General features: G+C 43.5%; 1 protein-coding gene across 1 annotated transcript in view; it reads right to left on the bottom strand.

The window, feature by feature from the left end:
• The window catches only part of DOCK5 (dedicator of cytokinesis 5), a 176,548-nt gene that overhangs the window by 6,951 nt on the left and 149,085 nt on the right, over nt 1-20,512 (bottom strand). Inside the window, exons 40-48 of the mRNA XM_031442198.2 lie at nt 20,384-20,488; nt 16,630-16,771; nt 15,549-15,630; nt 14,320-14,404; nt 13,796-13,882; nt 11,665-11,841; nt 7,696-7,779; nt 6,924-7,061; nt 5,325-5,491 (exon numbers count right to left, since the gene is read on the bottom strand). Of these exons, the coding sequence (XP_031298058.2) occupies nt 5,325-5,491; nt 6,924-7,061; nt 7,696-7,779; nt 11,665-11,841; nt 13,796-13,882; nt 14,320-14,404; nt 15,549-15,630; nt 16,630-16,771; nt 20,384-20,488 (1,067 nt within the window). The remainder of the gene's footprint in view (nt 1-5,324; nt 5,492-6,923; nt 7,062-7,695; nt 7,780-11,664; nt 11,842-13,795; nt 13,883-14,319; nt 14,405-15,548; nt 15,631-16,629; nt 16,772-20,383; nt 20,489-20,512) is intronic.

Below are 20,512 nucleotides of genomic sequence, written 5' to 3'. Positions count from 1 at the left end.
TGGTCTTGTTAAACTCAGAGGTAAAGACAGAATTCACACAGTAAAAGATGAATAGGCAGCTTTATGCAGTGGGTAAGAACACATGCTCTGGAGACCAACAGCCTGGGTTCAAATCCTGCCAACACTTACTTATTGGGTGACCGTGGGCAGATAGCCATTGTGTGCCTCAGTTTTCTTATCTGTGAAATGGGGGTAATAATACTACCTACCTCAAAGGGTGACTATAAAATGTTTAGCACAGTGCCGAGCAGCTAGGCGTACTCCTCAAATGTTTTTTAATGACAATGAGATTTTCAAGCACCACAGTGGAAAGTGATTCATTCAAGAATCATAAAACTGCTATCGAAGGGAAGAGCTTGCTGAGAAACAGGAGTGTTTCAAACTATCTCCCCATAAAGTACTTATTAATTACAAAAGGGAAAAATAGGAAGTACTATTTTATTTTAAATTTTTTTATTTGGGGGGGAGGAGGGAGGTAATCAGGTTGATTGATTGACTGATTGATATTTATGTATGTATTCATTTATTTTTAGAGGAGGTGCTGGGGATTGAACCCAGGACCTCAAGCATGCTAAGCATGCGCTCTGCCACTTGAGCTATACCCTCCCCGCCAGGAAGTACTATTTTTAAAATAGAAAAGACAGCGGGCAAAATCTTACCCTCATGGTCCATTAACATCACCAATAAGGGATGAACGGACATGATGGGTCTCTGGATATCATACTTGAAAAGGACACGACATTGCACAAAAATGGATAACCTGAATCCTAAGCATGAGGAAACATCAGGCAAACCCAAACGAAAAAAAATTCTATAAAATAACTGGTCCACCATCTTCAAAAATGTCAATATTATGAAAGACAAGGAAAGGCTAAGGAAACGATTTCAGATTAAAGAGGAATGAAGAGACATGGTTACTATAACACGTGATCCCGACTGGATCCTGCACCAGAAATTGCTACAGAAGACATTACTGGGACAGTTGACAAAACTGGAATATGGGTTGTAGCCTGAAGTATCGTGTCAGCGTCAAACTTCCTGAATTTATAGACTGCGCTGCATGTAGTAAGCGGCCATGGTAAGACGATCCACTTGTTCTACAGCCATGATTTACGCAACCCCCTCTCAAAGGGCCGAGTTGGGGAGTGGGGAGAGACAGAGAGAGAAGGAATGAACGTGGCAAAATGTAAAAAAAAAAGGGGGGGGGGATGAAGAGTTAGAAATCTATCTTTATGATGTATATTGCTAACAGCTTCTGAATGGGTATTTAATGAGCTCTGGTTTGATTTTCAATTGGTACAGGAGGGGAGGGTACAGCTCAGTGGTACAGCGCATGCCTAGCACGCACGAGGCCCTGGGTTCAATCCCCAGTACCTCCATTAAAATAAAGAAAGAAATCTAATTACCCTCTCCCCAGAAAGAATCACTTCAAACAGTTAATTGCTCAGGGACAGAAAAAAACCACCACCCAAGATCCTACTGGGTCTATTATCACTCTACCTGAGACTGAGAATGAGAGTGAGTGACTGCTGACACCAGCTCGACAGGCGAAGATGTGAGTTTCAGGAGGGCCCAATTACAAACCAAACCAAGCCATGAGATAAAGACAGTGTAGGCTCACAGTGTCTGTGTTTTTTTTTTTTTTTTTTCCTACACTGACTACTTCAGTGATTCTCCTGAAATACCAAAGACTAGTCTTTTTCTAAAAAAATTTTAGTTTGGGGCCTCTGCTCTGCTGGTGCTCTGGGCACGTTCTGAGTGCGCGTGCAGTGCAATCCCTTCCAGCTTCCCTTATCACAACGCCCTCTGTTTCAGCAAGTAATTCTCTTTTGGGGCCTCAGCCGCCCGTTTGCCAAACTGGACGGGTGCATCCTAACGGGAAAGAAGTGACTGTTTCTAGACGGCACACCCAACAACCACCATGGAAGTTTCAAGGAACACTATGACGTAACACTGCTAGTAGGAGAATCAAGGTCATTAGGTGGGGATGTTTGAGCTAAAGAAACATCCTGATTAAATGTTGGAAAAGAGTATCAGTGATGCCTTCTTACTCGCCGGGCAGATGTGGGCAAGAGCAGCGACCCACCTGTCTGGGGTCACGGCGCACAGCGGACCCCAGGCATCTATCTGTCTGTTCCCTGCCCTAATGGAACAGCTATTATGGTGTCTCTGATTCTCAACAGCTGCTTGAAAACTTCCCTTTTTTTTTTTCATGATACAGAGTTTATTTAAGAAAAGAGTCTTACTGAGCAGAAGAGAACTTCTATGCTTTCCACAAAGTACATAGTAGCACATTATGGCATGAAAAAAACCACAGAAGGAAAAAAATAAACAAGTGAATCATTACTTAATACATCAGAATTCACAAGATTAAAAATAGTCCAAATACTTAATATGGGTGAATATTATTACGAAAAATTATATAGTCACTCTGACATTGCATATGGCATCGCACGTTGGTATTTGTGTGATTACTGAGAATTTAAAAAATAATTTCACCCTCTGAGTAGGTAATATATGCTTCTGGAAATGCACCCTACACTTGCCCTTAACCAAAGGTGGAGATGTGATCTGGGAACATATCCCAAATAATCATAAAACTATATGTACACATGTGTTTGCTACAATTCTTAATAATATAAATGCATGTTACATTGGTGCAATCGAAACGTTTTTGTATTAAGTTTAGAATGAACTTCTATGATTATCTGTTTATAAATAATGACATGATAGCTAAAATATCCTATAGTAGGGAGAATTAGTTACGACCCATTCATATGATGCAATGGTAGATAGCCATCAAAAATGACAACAAATAATAAAAAAAATTATATAGCAACATGGCAAATGCTTATAATAAAAAGATAAAGAGGAAATGCAAATGCCAAACTGTATCTGTGCTATAATTACAACTCTGTAAACATATTTATGTCAGTGGGGAAAATAATGGATAAATTATTTAGGAAGTAATAAACATTTGATTTTTAGGTAGAAGGCCATTCGTACAGGTTAATTTTTGTGGTATAATTATTATTATATGGAATATCAAAATTATAAATAAATGTTGAGTCAACTGATTTAACTTATATTCAACACTAAAATACACAATAATGCTAAATACTCATCATGTATATTAAATGAGGCAGTGGGTCACGAAATGGTACATGCTTTTCCCACTTGAACACAATTATAAACTGACTCTTTTAAAATATTTGAACATATGGAAAGGCACTCCATGTTTCTGGCAACGAAAGCTCAACATCAAAAAGCCGTAAGTTTAGCCCATAAACTTAACAAGATTCCCAATAAAAATAACAATAGGGTCCCAGACAAGGTAGTTGAAAATAAGCAATGAGTAAAACTAGCCAAGTTCTGGGGAAAAAAAAAAAAAAACCTAGAAATTAAAGACCTTTAAAATATGTAGTAATTAAAACTGCATTAGCAACGTACATCAACTACACAGGTAGATGTAAGAAACAGGAAAAACAAAAGTCCATAAACTGACTAAAGGACATATTGGAACTTGATTTTTTTTTTTTTTAATAAGCCTGACATTTCAAATCAGTAGAGAAGACAGTTTGCTCACTAAATGTTTCAGGGAGAACTGGGGTAGCCTGTAGGGGAAAAAATTGGCGCTATACCTCACACTTCACATGAGAATAAATTTCAAAGAATCACAGATTCTATTGTCAATAGTGAACCCCAAAAATTAGTTTTTTGTAGTCTTATCGTGGGGAAGGCCTTTAATTATGATATAAAACCCAGAAGCCATGAAATCAAGTATTAACTTACCTGACTGCATAAAAAAAATTAGCCCAACTAAATAAAAACTTAGAAGTGAAGTCAAAAGACAAAGGAAAAATGGGGGGGGGGAGGCGGATATTTCAACTCATAATACAGACAAAGGGCCAACATCCAACAGAAAAATGTACAAAATATTTGACCACAGTTCGCAGAAAATAAAATACATACAAGCTATTAAACGAATGAAGAGACTTCACACAACTTCACACAAGAGAAATGAAACAAAGACACAACGTAACTGTAGAGCACAGAGAAATATATACAATATCTCGGTGAAAAAGCATGTGACAATAAATATATGTATGTTCACATATAACTGAAGAATTGTGTTCTACACTGGAAACTGACACAACATTGTAAACTGACTATAACTCAATAAAGAAAAAAAATAAAGTTTTCAGAAAGCAAAACCCTCCCCCCCACAAAAAAACCACAATGTAACAAAAACCCCATTCCAAGAAATTATTTTCCATCTATCAAATTGGCAAAAATTAAAAGGACTGATAAAGACACAATTTAGGGGCAAGGTGTGAGTGACCAGGCACCCTGTGTGTTGCTGGTAGGACGGTAAATGGGTATAACCTCCCTGGAGGTCAGTTTAGGAATCATGTTGAAAACTGCACTTATACATGTTTGACAGAGCCATTTCACTTGTGGAATTTTTCTCATATTGATATGCTTGAATATTTATAAAATAATACACATATATTTAAGGTTACTCATGGCCATCACCGCTATGATAGGAAAAGGCTGAAATCCACTAAGTGTCCATCAACAGACACTGATGAAATGCCTCGTGGTACAGAGATACGGTAAGATGTCTGCAGCTCAAAGAAAAGAGGAGGCTCTCTCTGTTCTGAAATGGAATGGTTTTCAAGATACAGTAAGTGAAAAAAAGCAAGGTAAACAGAGTATCATATGCTGCCATTTATATATCAAAAACACATAGGGAAGGCTATATATCTAGGAATCGCTCTGAACAGTACAGAGCTGCTGGGAAAGCACCCAGAACAAGAGCCTGAAAGCCAGCATCACTTGCCCTGGGAGCGTGGTCCAGGTGAGCGGCGAGTCAGGGACGGATGGGAGATTTTTCATGATACATCCTTTTGTACCTTTGAAATTTCATATGTGATTATATGACCTATTCCTAAAATAAATGTAAATTTTAGAATTACTTATGAAAAACTGAAATAATGTAAAAAAAAAAATCAAGCAGTAACTGCAAGTTATTGTGGAAAAAAAACAAAGTCAGGATGTGATGGTGGGGGTGACTGGATGTGATAGGATTATGAGTGATTTTCCCCCCCATTTATCATAACTGTTGTTGCCACCGTGTAAATAATGATATTTCTCACGAGGGAGATGAGGAGAAAGACTCAAAGGCTAATAACCTAGGAACTTGGAATTATTTCCCTTATGAAGATGCTGTACCCATACTGACCAAGTCTCACTCTGGTGACCAAAGGCAAACATCAAGGAGTTTCCCCACCCCTCCTGGCCGTTAAAGATCAAAGCCTTACCCATTAGAGCCTGGTCTGGAGGGGGCATTATCCGATGAGTTAGAAGAGGTGGAGATCACAGAGGAAGTCACCGAGGTGACGGACAGTCTCCGCAGTGTAGACAGCGTGATGTAAGGAAGCACCATGGACCCCGTGCGGCTTTGCTTCCTCTCGGTCAAGTTGGGCGGCTGAGGGAGACATGATCCCTCAAGGTCAGCTGGCTGGGAACTCAGCCCATATGAACTGGCACAGCCCCCGTCTGTCTGTGGCGCGTGCCTCCTGATTTCGCCGGGACCCCCTTCTGACGGCTGGTGCCTGACACACATTAGTTGTTAAATAGTGCCAATACTTGTATCCTTAGTTACAGACACAACTTAGGTTAAATCTTCCTTGTTTCTAAGACTAGAGAAAAATTCACCCTCATTTTCTGCCAGCCCCATGAGAAAGGAAAACCAAGATTTCATTACCCACTAATAAAACACAAAACCCTCTGTCTGCTTCTCCAGATTAGCTCCTATCAAGCCATTTAAAAAACAGAATAATTGGCCTAATAGAAGGGTTTTGGGTTGAAATGGCACACCTGACACTTAACCTGGTGACTTTCAGGACGTAAAGGAACACTGATTTACTCTTAGGAAATTTGTCTTTGTCAACTAGGAACTTGTATAAAAGACAAATGCTCCTAAAAGAAAACTCTCAACTAGCAGTAGGTTAGAAGGTAAATTCGTAGGAAGGCATGACAATACTTGGATGGGTGAGAGAGATGATCAAAAAGATTCTCGGGAGAAAAATGTAGCGGAGATGGAGGTATGGGGACAGGGGACAGGAGTACATGAAAAGAAACTCAAGAGTTTTGATTTGAGGAAGGAGAATTTTTGAAAACCTAGATTCAAGAAAAAGACTTCTAAAGAGAGCAGGATGAACTCCTGTTTTACAAAGAGCAGACAAATGAAGCTGGAACCAAGCATAGCACAGCTGTCAGAGTGAAAAGGTTAGCATACAAAAGCACCCCTCCACCTAAATTCTTGGGAGGAAAAAGGAAAACTCTGAGAAATACGTTACAACCGTCCAAAAAAAAAAAAAAATCATGAAATCAGCTACATGCATTGTAAAATGTAATTCACAATTCTTTCTCCCCTTCAAAAGTGTGAAGGATATGAACATTTCACCAAAATAAAAATAAAGATTAGGGAAAAGCTCTAAGAGTAAGTCTGGACACGACAGGGATTAGCGGTGTCCGGCATTAGGGAAACCTCAACTTCTACTGGTGGTCCCCAGACCCAGCAGTAGCACCACCTGGGGGCATGTTAGAAATGCAAATTCTTGGGCCCCATCCCAGACCAGCTGAATCAGGAACGCTGGGGATGTGGCCCAGAGAAGCGTGTTTTCACAAGCCTTCCACGTGGCTCCGACCATCATTCAAGTCTGAGAGCCGCTGTCCAGCACAACAGTGGCTGAAGGACACCCAGAGCAGACCCCGCCTTCTCTGACCTGCACCCCTAAGTGTTTTCCTGCCATTCCTTTGCTACTTTGACTCAATTGGCATTTGAAAAACTGATCAATATCATAAATGGTACAAGAGACCAGAGAAAGCTCACAGGCTATGTAGACAAAGCGTACCAGCGTGATAACCCCATAGAGCTTTTCCACTTTCTCCTTGAGTTCCCGAAAGCAAGAAGACAGCCGCTCGTGCAACGGCTTCAGCTGCTCTGTCAGCTTCTCCCCGTGGATGCGGATGCCCTCTGTCAGCAAAGGCATCTGGAAAAAGGGGCATGAAAGAACAGAATATGGTTTAGGAAGAATTCAGATTGGGAGGTTGGGGAAGGACGGAGGGTGGGAATGGGCAGATAAACCGGTGGACAGCATTGTATCGAACGAGAACGCTGCTTCTCAGTGTAGGGCTTGGGAACCGGACGCCCTTGGGTCAGTGACGCAGAGGAACACGCACACCGAGGACACAAGCAGCCGGGGAAGGGCTGATGGGCAAGGTAAGTCCACGTGAGCCCAGGGGCCCTTCCGTGCAGGAGAAAGGACAGGTTTCAGCCTTGGACTGAACTGGACGGCTGCACTTCCACTGTTCATTGAAATAGTGACAGAGAGAGAAACAGAGGCCGGCATCTCTCAGCTGGAAACACAAGCCAGCAAACCAATTTGGGGGCTTTAATCTCCCCTCTAGGAAGGCCTCTCCCAACACTGCAGCTTAATGGAATATTCTTCCTAGGTCGCTTCACCAGATAAATAAATAGGTTGTGATTCCAAGGGTTAAGGAGAAAAAAAGTAACCCTAAACATGGGCTTGTAGATGGAGCCCTAGAGAGTATCCTGGTGTCATGCGTTGTGACGACCCACGGACCGCGGAAAGCTGCCCGGCCATGCACCTCCCCTGAACATACCTGCAGCGCTATCAGTCGCTTTAGCAGCTCAACCTTCTCCTGGTCTTCAGGGTGCTCCTGCAGGTACTTTTCTGTGAAAAAAGCCTAAAAGCAGAGCATTTGCAAGCAGTGATTAGAACACATTCCTATCTGTGTATCTGACCCGCAAAAGAAGGGGAGGGAAGCCTGGAGGGGTGAAAAATGTCTTCTGCTCTGTCTGATCACCCAGGAATGATTAAGTAAACACTCATCCCTTTCTTGGGAGAGACCCGCAGCCACCAGAGTGGACAAGTCAAAAAGGTATGGGTCACCGTGTCGTCTTTCTGGAACCATGCAACTCCTAGCAAGAGTTCATTCTCAACAGCAGCTACACATGCACACACGCACACACGCACCCACACACCAAATCATCACCAGCAGAGCAGAACGTCATTCATTAAAATAACTTCCCCAAAGAACTAAGGACAGACCAAATGACAACATCTAAAGGTTCTTCATTAGATTAAGGGCCTAAATAATTATAAAGGAAAGAGCAAGACATTAATAGGCCGAGGATGGGGCTGAGAGCTCATCTGCTCTGTCACAGGTTCCAGGCTGCCTCACCATTTCTGAAGATTCAAACCTGCACTTTTTTACTAATCACCTATCCGAAAGGCTACTTTGAGGACAACATGAGAAAAACGATAGATGTGAACATGTTCTGAAAATGTTAAATGCAGGATGCATTTATAGGTCAAGACCGTGTCACCCATAATATCATCAATAAACATTCATGGAAAGGCCCTAAAATAGGGAAGTAAAACCCAAACTCAAACTATAAACATACGGGTTACACAGAAGACCGTTTTGAAGACAGAATTCATTAGAAGAGGAAAAATTAAAGTCTGGAGTGAACATCTGAGCTCCAAAGAGTTCAGAATGGGAGTTATCTATTTTCTCCCTTAAGCATCATTTCTGAGAGTGCTTTCAAAGACCAGTCTTCAGGGGGAAGGTATAGCTCAGTGGTGGAGCACATGCTTAGCACGCACGAGGTCCTGGGTTCAGTCCCCAGTACCTCCATTAAAAAAAAATCTCAAAGACCAGTCTTCAAAGTTCCCCCTCACTCTTCTGCTCCACTGCTATGAAAGTCACCCCATTACATGAAACCCCAGAGTTCCTGAAACTACATGATACGGTAATAAAAGTGCTCAGCCCACTTTACATGGAAAACAGAGTATGTATAAACTCTTTACTGTGTGGGAAGATGTTATGGGTTGAACTGTGCGCCCTCCTCCAATTCACAGACTAAAGACCTAATGAGCCCTGGAACCCAGAATGTGACCTCAGAAGGACACAGATTTGTTGCAGATGTAATTAGCCAAGATGAGGTCACACTGGAGTAGGAAGGACCCTTAATCCAATCTAACTGGCTGTCCTTACAAAAAGGGGACACGAGGAGACAGACACACGTAGACAGGGAGAACACCAAGTGATGAGCCAGGGAGAAGACAGTCGTCTGTCAGGCAAGAAATGCCGAAGACAGCCAGCAACCCACGGAAGCTAGGAGAGAGGCCGGGGACAGACCTCCTCAAGGTCCTCAGAGGGAATCAACCTGCGGACACCTTGGCTTCAGACCAGTGGGTCAATTCCTATTGTTCAAGCAGCCCTTCTAGTTACTGCAACACTAATTCAACAGAGAATATGGATATATGGAACCCAAGTATCACAAAAAGGAGGCACATTCACAGAGCAGCTCACTGTAGCACATTCATACCTGGAGGGACTGTCAATATAAACGGAAACGTGGTATTAGATTAAATCTTCATCTACCTTTACCTTTCAAAATACAAACAGTTTAAATTCTAAAAAACTTTTTTCTTTGTTGCTTTTTTTTTTTTTTTAAGGGGAGGTGGTAAGTAGGTTTATTTATTTACTTGATGGAGGGACTGGGGATTGAACCCAGGACCTCATGCATGCTAAGCATGCTGCTCTACCACTTGAGCTATACCCTCCCCTCTGAATTTTTGAAAGTTGAAAAAAGTTTGATTTTTTTTTTAAGTTTTTTTTTTAATGAATTTATTTTTTAACGGAGGTACTGGGGATTGAACTCAGGACCTTGTGCATGCTAGGCATGCACTCCACCACCGAGCTGTACCTCTCCCCTAAAAATGTTTGATTTATGATAAATGCACTGAAATTCCCAAAGCATCAGTGGAGTCGGGGGACATTAGAGCAGAGTGCCCTGAAATTAATTTTTCTAGCTGAGTCCTGCCTCACAACAGAAAGGGATGATGAATTATAGCAAACAGCTCCTGGGTTCCGTTCATGCAGGCAATGATTAAAAAGCTGCCTGAAAATAGGTCGCCTGCATCACGTAGGTAATGATGGGCTCCCCAGTTGATTGTAACAGTTCAAGGTGATCGATGAGTTTACCTCTTTCTTATGTTTAGAAATGTACAAAGTCATGTATATTAATTAAAAGTATAAACTATATTTTTTAAAAGTTCCTGAAATGTATTTGTTTATATCTTTCTTTTCCTTTCCTTTCCCCCAACCATTTTAATTAGAAGATGGTCATGTTGGAAAAAAGGTCACGTACGATTATGTAATACTCACAGATATTGGCATATATGAATCAGAATTCAGGGGCATTCTGAAAAAATATGAGTACTTGGAAAGATACATCAAAATTAGTACCAGACAGCTTGTAGTGAAAAACACACACTGACACGATTATAGCATAAAACCTGTATTGTATTTTGGGTCCTAGTTTTGTACTGAATTCCACTGTAACACTGGAAATTATTACTGAAACCTAACATTGGCAAAGTAGAATTTCTCTCTGGTGTTGAGACTTCCCTGGCTGCTGAGAATAATAAGACTAAAGGAGGCTGAGAGGTTGACGAGAACAGAGAAGAAAGATCACTATAGCAGCAGCCAGAGCAGAGGTAAGCACCAGTCATGAAGGACACTCAAACCACACATCTGTTCCAAGTAGGCAGAAGGAGGGAGGAAGCAATCCAGCATCAGTCAAGCCTCAACTACATGGCAGGCGTTGTATGATGTTCCGTATTTTAGGATATCTCCCTTATGCCCCACGTCACTCCTATGAGTTATTTATTTTCCTTGCTTTTTTTGAATATGACCCTGGGGCTCAGAGAGGTTACATATCTCGCCCAAGAGCACACCATGGCCAATGGGAAGCCAGAACCAGTCATAGAAGCAGCTGATTCTGAAGCCCCCGGTCTTCCCAGGACACTGTGTACAGATGGAAATAAAAGAATCAGCCCACTTAACCCCTGCTCGCCCTTCCCATCTAAGTCCTTTCCTTTCCACTCACTCTCCACGCTACTCCGCAGGGGTGTCTTGTTTATTGATATTCAAGAAGAGGACTCCAAAATTATTTAGCCACTGGAAACATAGTTAACAATGAAAAGTCTTGTCTCTGTTAGTTATATATACTTCACTGAATGTTACTTACTGAGTGCATTACCTCCACTTTAAATGGCGCAACATCCAAACCATATGCAATGGATTCCCACGTGGTGAGCATCCCTGTCCTGTTTTTCCAGAGTAACAGACACAACACGTAGCTGAACTAGCTTAACTGTAGGGCCAAGGCCAGCATTTGTCCATACAACCAATGGCACACCAAGTCGGGCCAGAGGTTCCTAGAATCTAGTTCTGAGTAGAGCGTGGCTCTGCGTTTCCCATGGACGCTGCTTCCCTTCCAGAGCACCCTCAGGTCTGAGGTCCACCTGAACGCTTTCTACCTCCCAGGGGAGAGCGGGAGTGGGAGAGCGAAGAGCAGGTGAATCAACCCGGGCTGGGTGGCTGATGGTCTCCAAGGGGTGGGAGGTGAGGGATAAGTTTTCATTAATTTCATTTGTCCATTCATAAATAGGGGAATGTGAAGTTGTAAGAAACGAATGCTGCACAATGCCACCGGAAGAGGCGGGAGACATACGCCAGACCTGGTGGCCCTGGAGGGGATCCCGGGACACAGCCTACCTTCTCGTAGTTGGAGTACCCCCCCATGACAGCCGGGTCCACGATGCCACTGAGCAGCATGGAGAGGGGGTGCACGGAGAGGGACCGGTCCCAGGCGTGCTGCTGGACACAGTTGCTGATCCTCTCGTTGGTGAGCTCCATGGTTTCAATGGCGTTTTCCAGAGGACTGATTTCCTCCTGGGACAGAGTGCATGGGACAGGAGGGACACTGTGAGCTCCACAGCCAAGACCAGAAAACACCTAAGTGTTCCCCACAAGAGGCACACAATTTCCACCAAGTTATGGAGGAGTGGTGTTCTGCTTTTCAAGGTCATGTTTCTTACTTAGGACAGCACACTTAACTTGAAATGGTGTTGGCAAGCTGCAAAATAAGCTTTTTAAAATCTTGTTAGAAAGTACAAGGGTGATTTAAAGGTTGGGGCTATGGTAATGATTACCTCTTGTGGCAAAGCAGCCACAGAAATTTTGAGAAGGCAAAATTGGAGCTGTAATAATGATTGTTTCTTAGGTAAATCTTCCTCAGTGATTTTTTGAGAGGATCACTGACAACAGAATAGCAGTATTATCTGATCCAAGATGCTTCTGCACAACCAAAAATATTCACTGGCAGGCGGAGTTGATGTTCCTTCCATGAGAAAAGGTAAGTGATTTTGAAAGACAAACATTCAGACCATACATTAAGTCACCTCAGTATAGGTTCTGTGGTTTACAGAAGTCAGAAATAATGGGATGTATTAGGTGTCACAGATGTATTGGGCTGAATTACTGATGAAAATGAAACAGAATGCAATACAGATTCAGAGAGAGGTCCTCCTGTGGAAATGTCCTCCAAACCAGCTTTCAAGAAAAATTAATCTCCTTCTTCGTTTTACCCATTATCAGCCAGCAGGAGCTACTCCAGACCTGATTCCAAAAGTCTCTGCCCAAAATCATATTCATGCTTGAAGAAAAATAGCTTATTACTAGTGGTATGGAACACATCAAACTTCAGATCTGTTCAAGACATATTTCTTGAATGCTTATTTTATGCAAGTTGTATGCTATGCACCACTGTTACGAAAGTGATTAAGATTTTTTTTTAAGTGACAAAGATATAATTCATGGCTGGGAAGAGGTTATGGTTTTACAAGGCAGTGGGGCGGGGTTCGGGGCACAGTGTTTCAAGACATGTAAGCACCGTAGGTCACTCTTTAGAAATAAGCCCAGTTGTGACAGGGTACAGAGAAAGGGCATCTAGCCCAGCTTGGGAGTTTCAGAGATGGCTTCCTGGAGAAGCTGGTACCTAAACTAAATCTCAGTGGGCGTTAGGTTGAGAAGTGGTGGTGAGAGGGCACTGTGGGCAGAGAAAATGACCCAATGTGATGGAGGATTGAAATAGCATGGAATGAGCAATTTAGCTCCAACAGACTTCACGGGAGATGAAGTGGAAGAGATGAGTCACAAAGATCCCGTACGTGTGCGCTAAGGAGTCTGGGCTTTCTAGTCTGGGCACTGGGGAGCCACAGCAAGGTTTTAACCATGAGAACGGAATGGTTTTCACCACAGAATTCACACTCTGAGGCAGTGAGGAAAATGGACCTGAAAAGCCAAAGCAGGGAGGCCAATCAGGAGGCGCTTTCAATGGCATCAACCAGAGATGAGTGAAGCACTAGAAACAGGGTACCATCGTAGGAGGGGCCAGGGGAAAACAAAGACAAAACGGATTTAATAATAACACTAAAAAGGTAAAGCGAAGAGCTCCGGGGAGTGATGAAGACAGAATAATCTAGGCTGAATGGTGATATGATTAGCTGAAAATGAGAGGAGATGTTCTGAGAGAGAAGAGTGTGACTGACAGGAAACATGAAGGAGGAATTCCAAAAATGTTTTTGGGCGCTGGCGGGATGGATGTGGAGACAACACTCATTGGGTCATAAAAGACTCATTCACTGTGGGTAACCTTTAGGGCTGCGGTTGTAACATCAGTTTTACAAAGGAGTTCTATTCTACAAGCATGTCTTCTATTTCTCTTTTGGAAAATGAAGAAGGCTGGCCGACCAAGCTAGGGAGAACCAAAGGGGGAATTTAACAAAGGCTCTTACTATGTTTGGAGACAGATTTTTTTCTGAGTTCCCATTTTCAAATGACTTACTGTTGAGATCTGCTTGACTTCAAACCACTTGAGGATCCCAGGGAAGGTATAGGCAGTGGTATATGTAGTCCTTTCAATCCACATGGTCTGGTGGAAGGAAGGAAAGTAGGATATGCTGGTTAATTCCCAGGCGAAACAGCAGACTCACTGGTTTAGTGGAATGCGATTCCATTTTCAAATGCCTCCGTAGTGAACGGGGCATGCGTTCTCCCAAACTTTGAGGATGCTGAGTGTTTAAAGTTGAAAGGAGTTATCTACTGGGGCCCTCTCACCCTCTTTGATGGGAAATTTGAGGTCCAGAGAGACATGACTTGCTCACGATCTCAGTGGTTGCAGGCTCAGAGTCCAATTTCTGGACCCCTAATCCAGAGGTTTCCACTGAGAGGATGGGCTGCTGTCTTAAGCTCATGGAACCTCTACCCCCAGGGCTGTCATCATTCCTGCTGCAGACACCGGGGAGGTGGAAGGCCACCGTTTTGCATGTCAACGTCATCTCGGTTGAGAGGGAAAGGGGGTGCACTCACCGCAAACTCATTGTCGGGGTCCTTCTCTCCTTTCCGGAACGGCCGGGAATACGTGAACTGCTGCACTTCATTGGCTCTGTAGTAGCTGGGGAAAGACACGGCCACCACGCTGTCGCTCCCTCCTTGCAACAAGCACTCCCTGACCTGACTCCAACAAAGCCTGGGACGCACCTCGCACAGACCCGGTCCAGCCCACCACACTATCTCAAAACTCACAGTCTCCACAATGTAAGGCTGGAGGTGGTGCACAATTCAGTTTCACTGCACATCTTGATTTTATTATTGATGGCTGCACATCACAGCTCACAATTTTGAAAGGTCTATGTATTTATGTCCATGTTTGTGATCTCAATTGTGCATTTTCTTACTTTGTTTTTTTTTAGAGGGGAGAGAATTAGGTTTATTTATTTAATGGAGGTACCAGGGATTGAACTCAGAACCTCGTGCATGCTAAGCACATGTTCTACCACTGAGCTATACCCTCCCCCCTCATTTGTGTAGTTTTCTAACAGTTCTATCAATCCTACTAGCATTTTAGCTTCTCAAGAGAAGGAATTAGGTTTTTAATCATGGGGGAACTCACCAGGCAAGGTGAGGTCAGCCGCTGCTGACCAGTGAATGCCTCTGAGAGGAAATAAGGGCTAGGGGGGTTGAAACCTAAGAACGAAATGCCTTGTTTCCATCCTTCTGCTTAAAAAAACCAAAATCCCCCAATTCCTTTGCGTTACCAAGCTCTTATACTGAAAATGGAATGGGCAGTCGCTATGGTCCATATGTTTGCGTCCTCCCCCAAGTTTCGTACGTTGAAATCCTAATGCCCAGTGTGATGATGATAGGAGGTGGGCCCTTTGGGGGATGATCAGCTCATGAGGGTGGAACCCCCACAAATGGGATTAGTGCCCTTATTGAAAAAGAGACTCCACGGAGCTCCCCCACCCTCCCTACCATGTGAGGACACAGTGAGAACGCGACCATCTGTGAGCCAGGAAGAAGGCCCGCGCCAGACACTGAACCTGCCAGCGCCCTGACCTGCACTCCCCAGCCTCCCAAACTGTAAGAAATAAATTTTCGTTGTTTATAAGCCACCCAGTCTTTGGATTCCTGTTACCACAGACCACTGGATGAAGACGACAGGTCTTCCCAACTGAGGCTTTGGTTTTGATGAACTTCTACATGAAGTGTGCGAGGGAGGCCAACGGTTTAAAACAGAAACCCCAAACCCCACTTACTTTAAGATCTGCTCCGGAACTGGTTTATCCTTATAGCCGGGAGGCAGGCTCATTACAGGCTTCACGGTGAAACACTGCATGTCTGAGGAGCTCATTAAGGAAGGAAAAGGGCGGGGCCAGGCAGAAAGGACCGCCTGTTTCTCTCGCTTTACCGATGGAAACAGCACCTGCGCTGATCATTCCTTTGAACCAAATGCCAGGACTGCATCGAAAATCGGATTCCCTTAGGTATTACCAAAATGCCTTAGTAAGTCATAATCTCAGGACATCTTTTGGTCAGACACATGGGAAGGAGAAAATAAGGATTTATCCCAGAAAACCTTTCTTTCCCAAGCATCCACGATGTATTAACAGGCCACGATGGCTCTTGTTCGAAAGGCATGTCTATTCATCTACCATTATTACCGTCTTTCTGTAGCTGCTAATCAATCTATATCAATAATCATTAACATATACTGAACTTTCATTATGTACCAGGAACTGTTCTCAGTATTTTACATACAATCTTTACAAGAACTCCAAGAGGAAGGATGATCATTCCCACTTCATAGATGAGAAAACTGAGGCACAGAAGGATTAAGTACTTTGCCTAAAGTGACACAGTGACAGAACTGGGACTCGAACCGAGGCAGTTTGCTCCACAGCCCTCTTATTTCCACCCTGCCACACTAGCCCTGTCTCTCTGACCTCTTTTAGAACACTGTTCGGTTTTATAGTATCTTTATGTTTAAGAAAGGATGTAATTGATTTTTCAATAAGACATTATATGTTACCAAAAAAAAAAAAAAGCTATGCATCTTTATCCAGAATTCAGAACAGGAAGTCTATATTCTCCTCCCCTGTGGCTATAACTCACATCCCTTCATATTCAAGACTTGATTATCATCTCTCTCTCCTTTAGTAACTTTGTAGCCACGAGCTAAGGACATTAGGTTCCCAAAACTTTTACACAGAATGTGAAACTGAGTCAGGATGGTTAAGCGAGTGGTCCATGGACAGGACACGTCTGCCGGCAGGGATGGGACTGAACCCTCAGCCTCTGGGGCCAGGCTGGGGCTGCAGGGGCGCGGGACAAGGATACGCTGCTTGGGGGAGGACTTGACGTCCTCTCCCGGGGGCGTGGTGCTGGTCATCTTCTCGGCGTTGGGGAACTGGGTCAGCAGCCGCAGGCTGAAGTCTTCCCGCCTCTCGTACTCCTTCCCTCGGTAGATGAAGATTTTGTTCTGCGGGTCAGAGACAGCAAGGGGAAGAATTCAATATGAAGATGAAGGGGCCCAGGGGGATCCTGGTCTTGAGGACAGCACTGTCCTCCCCAGGCGAGATGCAATCCACCACTGCGTTCTCACTGAACACCTGCCACGGGCCCCACAGTATCCATCCAGACCACATCACCAAAGAGCTCGTGGTTTATTTGGGGAGTTAAGTCCCAGGCATAAAAATGCTTTGTGCAAATAAGTTCATTTGTGTCATTTTTTTTAGATTCCACATATAATGACCCTTGTCTCTCTCTGACTTAGTTCACTTAGTATGATCACCTCTAGGTCCTACTGTACAGCACAGGGAACTATAGTCAATAGCTTCTAATAACCTATAAAGAAAAAGCATATAAATATATATGTATAAATGAGTCTCTACACTGTACAACAGAAACTAACACAACATTGCAAATCAACTATGCTTCAATTGAAAAAAAAAAGTTAAGCCAATAGGCACATGAAAAAACGCTCAATATCACTAGTTACCAGAGAAATGCAAATTAAAACTACAACGAGGTATCACTTCACACCAGCCAGAATGACCATCATCCAAAAATCCATGAACGATAAATGCTGGAGAGGGTGTGGGGAAAAGTGAACCCTCCTACACTGCTGTTGGGAATGTAGTTTGGTGCAGCCATTATGGAAAACAGTATGGAAATTACTCAAAAAACTAAAAGTAGACCTACTATATGATCCAGCAATCCCACTTCTGTGCCTGTATCCAGAGGGAACTCTAATTCGAAGATACATGCACCCCAATGTTCACAGCAGCACTACTTACAATAGCCAAGGCAGGAAAACAACCTAAATATCCATTGACAGATGACTGGATAAAGAAGCTGTGGTATATTTATACAATGGAATACTACTCAGCCATAAAAAAGAAGAAAATAATGCCATTTGCAGCAACATGGAGGGACCTGGAGATCGTCATTCTAAGTGAAGTAAGTCAGAAAGAGGAAGAAAAATACCACATGATATCACTCATATGAGGAATCTTTAAAAAAAAAAAAAGGACACTATGAACTCATCTACAAAACAGAAACAGACTTACAGACTTAGTAAACAATCTTACTGTTACCAGGGAAAGGGGGTGGGAAGGGATAAATTTGGGAGTTTGAGGTTTACAAATGTTAGCCATTTATATAAAAAATAGATTAAAACAAAATTAGGAAAAAATCCTGTGGGGAAAAAAATCTTTGTGCAGTGCTTCTCACAGGGCAGCCCCAGGATGACAGCTGGTATGCAGGACACACTGATCCACAAGGAGGCACGGAGTTTGTGCCCTAGTGGGCAACTGTGACGTCACCAGGTATGCTGCTTAGTTTAGCTGATGTTTCATGGCCAGAAATTCTCAACGAAGGAAGGAAGGGCATTATAAGGTACAGGCTCCCTTCTCATCATGGTCCACGAACAGTCAGGGAACCAGCACTTTGAGTGGCACTGCTGGAGAGAACTCAAAAGTACGAGAGCATCCAAACAGCCGATGCTGGACAACACCTCCATCTCCTGAAAAATAACTGCTCTAAATACCTTTCTCTCCGTTCCCAACTGCAGTTTTCTTCTCTTGAATAAAACGAATACAAATTGCGTTTTTTTAAAAAGAAATTTTCTAGGCCCCAAGCGTAGGCGGGATTGGCCTCACAGCGGTTGTAAGTTCAAATGTCGTCATGTTTCGAAGGTTCCTGCTCCTCTGACCATCCCTCACGTAAGTACTCAGCATTTAAGGCCCATACGTGATCCATTTTGAACTAAAATCTGGGCCCACGTTGTCCCATAAAATGTTTTTAAAAATCACCTGTCCATTCATATAACAAGTACGTATCGAGCAGACAGAAAATTTGAGAACTTTCTCCGAGCAAGCAGAGAAATGCTAGATGCCATGAGTATGATGGTGACCTTGCTTTCACAAAACTTACCTTCCAGTGGAGAGAAACAGGAATCAAACAAGGAAACAAGTAAGTAAAGATGATAATTTAGACAATGTAAGTACCGCAAAGGTAACACCCCTTCTAGGCTCAGCACAGAGGGTACTGAAACTTGCCAGAGCCTTTGGAAGAGATGACAAAATGCTTCCAGGCTGGGGAAGAGTTACGTGACCGGTACGTGCATTACGAAATTCCATCATTCAGGCCAAACTGTGGCGGGCAAGGGACCCGAGTACGAGAAAACACTGATTGTACGATGTGGACAGTAACTGAAAGGAACCCGATGAGCTGAAGGTCGGCACAAAGCAGCTCATCGCGAAGGAGAGGGTTTCAAGGAGGACCTGGATGGACGGCGAGGGTCAGGAGAGGACAGGACCACCTGGCACGGAAGCGAAAGGAAAGGCAACACCCAAGGCAGGAAGCTCAGAGTGCGCGCAGAAGAAACAGGCTTGGACAAGCCAGGTCACAGGAGGTCTTGAAAGGCAGGTCGGTGGTCCCAAGGCCCCGGAATTCACCGGAGGCTCTGGAAGGAGGGAGCAACATGATGAAGACAGAAGCGCAGACAACCTGATCTGCCCGACAGTAGGGATGCAAGGCAGGACCCAGGGGGAGAAGGAGGAGCTACGGGGCCTGGCGTTTGGTGAAGGGAAAGGAGATGGAGGCGTCCGTGAGGATTTCCCCTTGTCATCACCCTTGAGGGACGTCTGAATTATAGCCAGTCTTTGGCGATTATGAATAACAGTGCTGTAAACAATCACATACAATTTTAATGCGAACATAGGTTTTTGTTTCGCTTGGGTAAATACTCCTTGCTTAACCGACTCATTCAGCAGAGAAGACTTTTACGTCGGTTTGTGTGATTATTTAACTAACATCTCACCCATTAGGTTGTGAAATCCAGGAGAGCAAGGACCATACCTTATGATAAGCATAATGATATCTCTAATGCCTAGTGTGTGCCTGGCACACAGTAGGCCCTCAGGAAACAGTTACCTAATGAATGCATGAATAAACTTCCTTACTAGGTGCTATAAAGAATGTAAAGTCCTTTCCATTTTTTCTTGTCTCTTTTTAATTAGGGGAAGGAAGATGCATAATACATGTTTAAACATAGCTCAGCACTGAAAGAGGTTTCTTTTCTGTGGGAGAAGGTAAGGGTTTTTTGTTTGTTTTTGTAAAATCAGTATCACATTATAGAAAACTTTGAGAAGGAAAATAAACATGGTCCTTCGCAGCCTTACAACAAAACCATTTTTATTTTTGTGAAACTTTTGCCGTCTTGTCCTGGAGATTATTTGCTTTCAAACTAGCTCTGGCTGGAAATAAAATAAACAATCAGCTACATCCATCCACACATTTCCCCAAGCCTGACCTGCCGCAGCAGACCCTCAGAGGGGATGGTTCTGTTTTTCCCTTTTTCATTCCACCTGGGAAAAGTCATTTTACAAAAGAGCTGCCAGAATACCAGAGGTGGCAGGGGTGTGGGGTGAAGGGACCGGCCGCTCAGGAAGTGGAGTCCCTCCCCGACCTCCCACAATGAGAACACGGTGCTCCAGCTGCTAGCACTCCAGACGCATCTGGGAAAGAGATGAACGCCTCCCTCCTTGAGACTGCGCGCGGCTTAACGGACCACCCTCAGGCTCCTTACCCGCAGGAAGGAAGGAAAGCCCTGTCCGTAGTATCCAACAGCAAAGTATTCAGGCTGGGGCCGCATCGCCTTAATGATGTTCTCATAAAACGAGGCCCTTTTTTTCTGGAAAACAAAACAAGCCATTCC

The sequence above is a fragment of the Camelus dromedarius genome, chromosome 36 (genome assembly GCF_036321535.1).
Source record: "Camelus dromedarius isolate mCamDro1 chromosome 36, mCamDro1.pat, whole genome shotgun sequence".
NCBI lineage: Eukaryota > Metazoa > Chordata > Mammalia > Artiodactyla > Camelidae > Camelus > Camelus dromedarius.
Note: the sequence above shows the minus strand (reverse complement) of the source record. Positions and strands in the feature narration are given on the sequence as shown.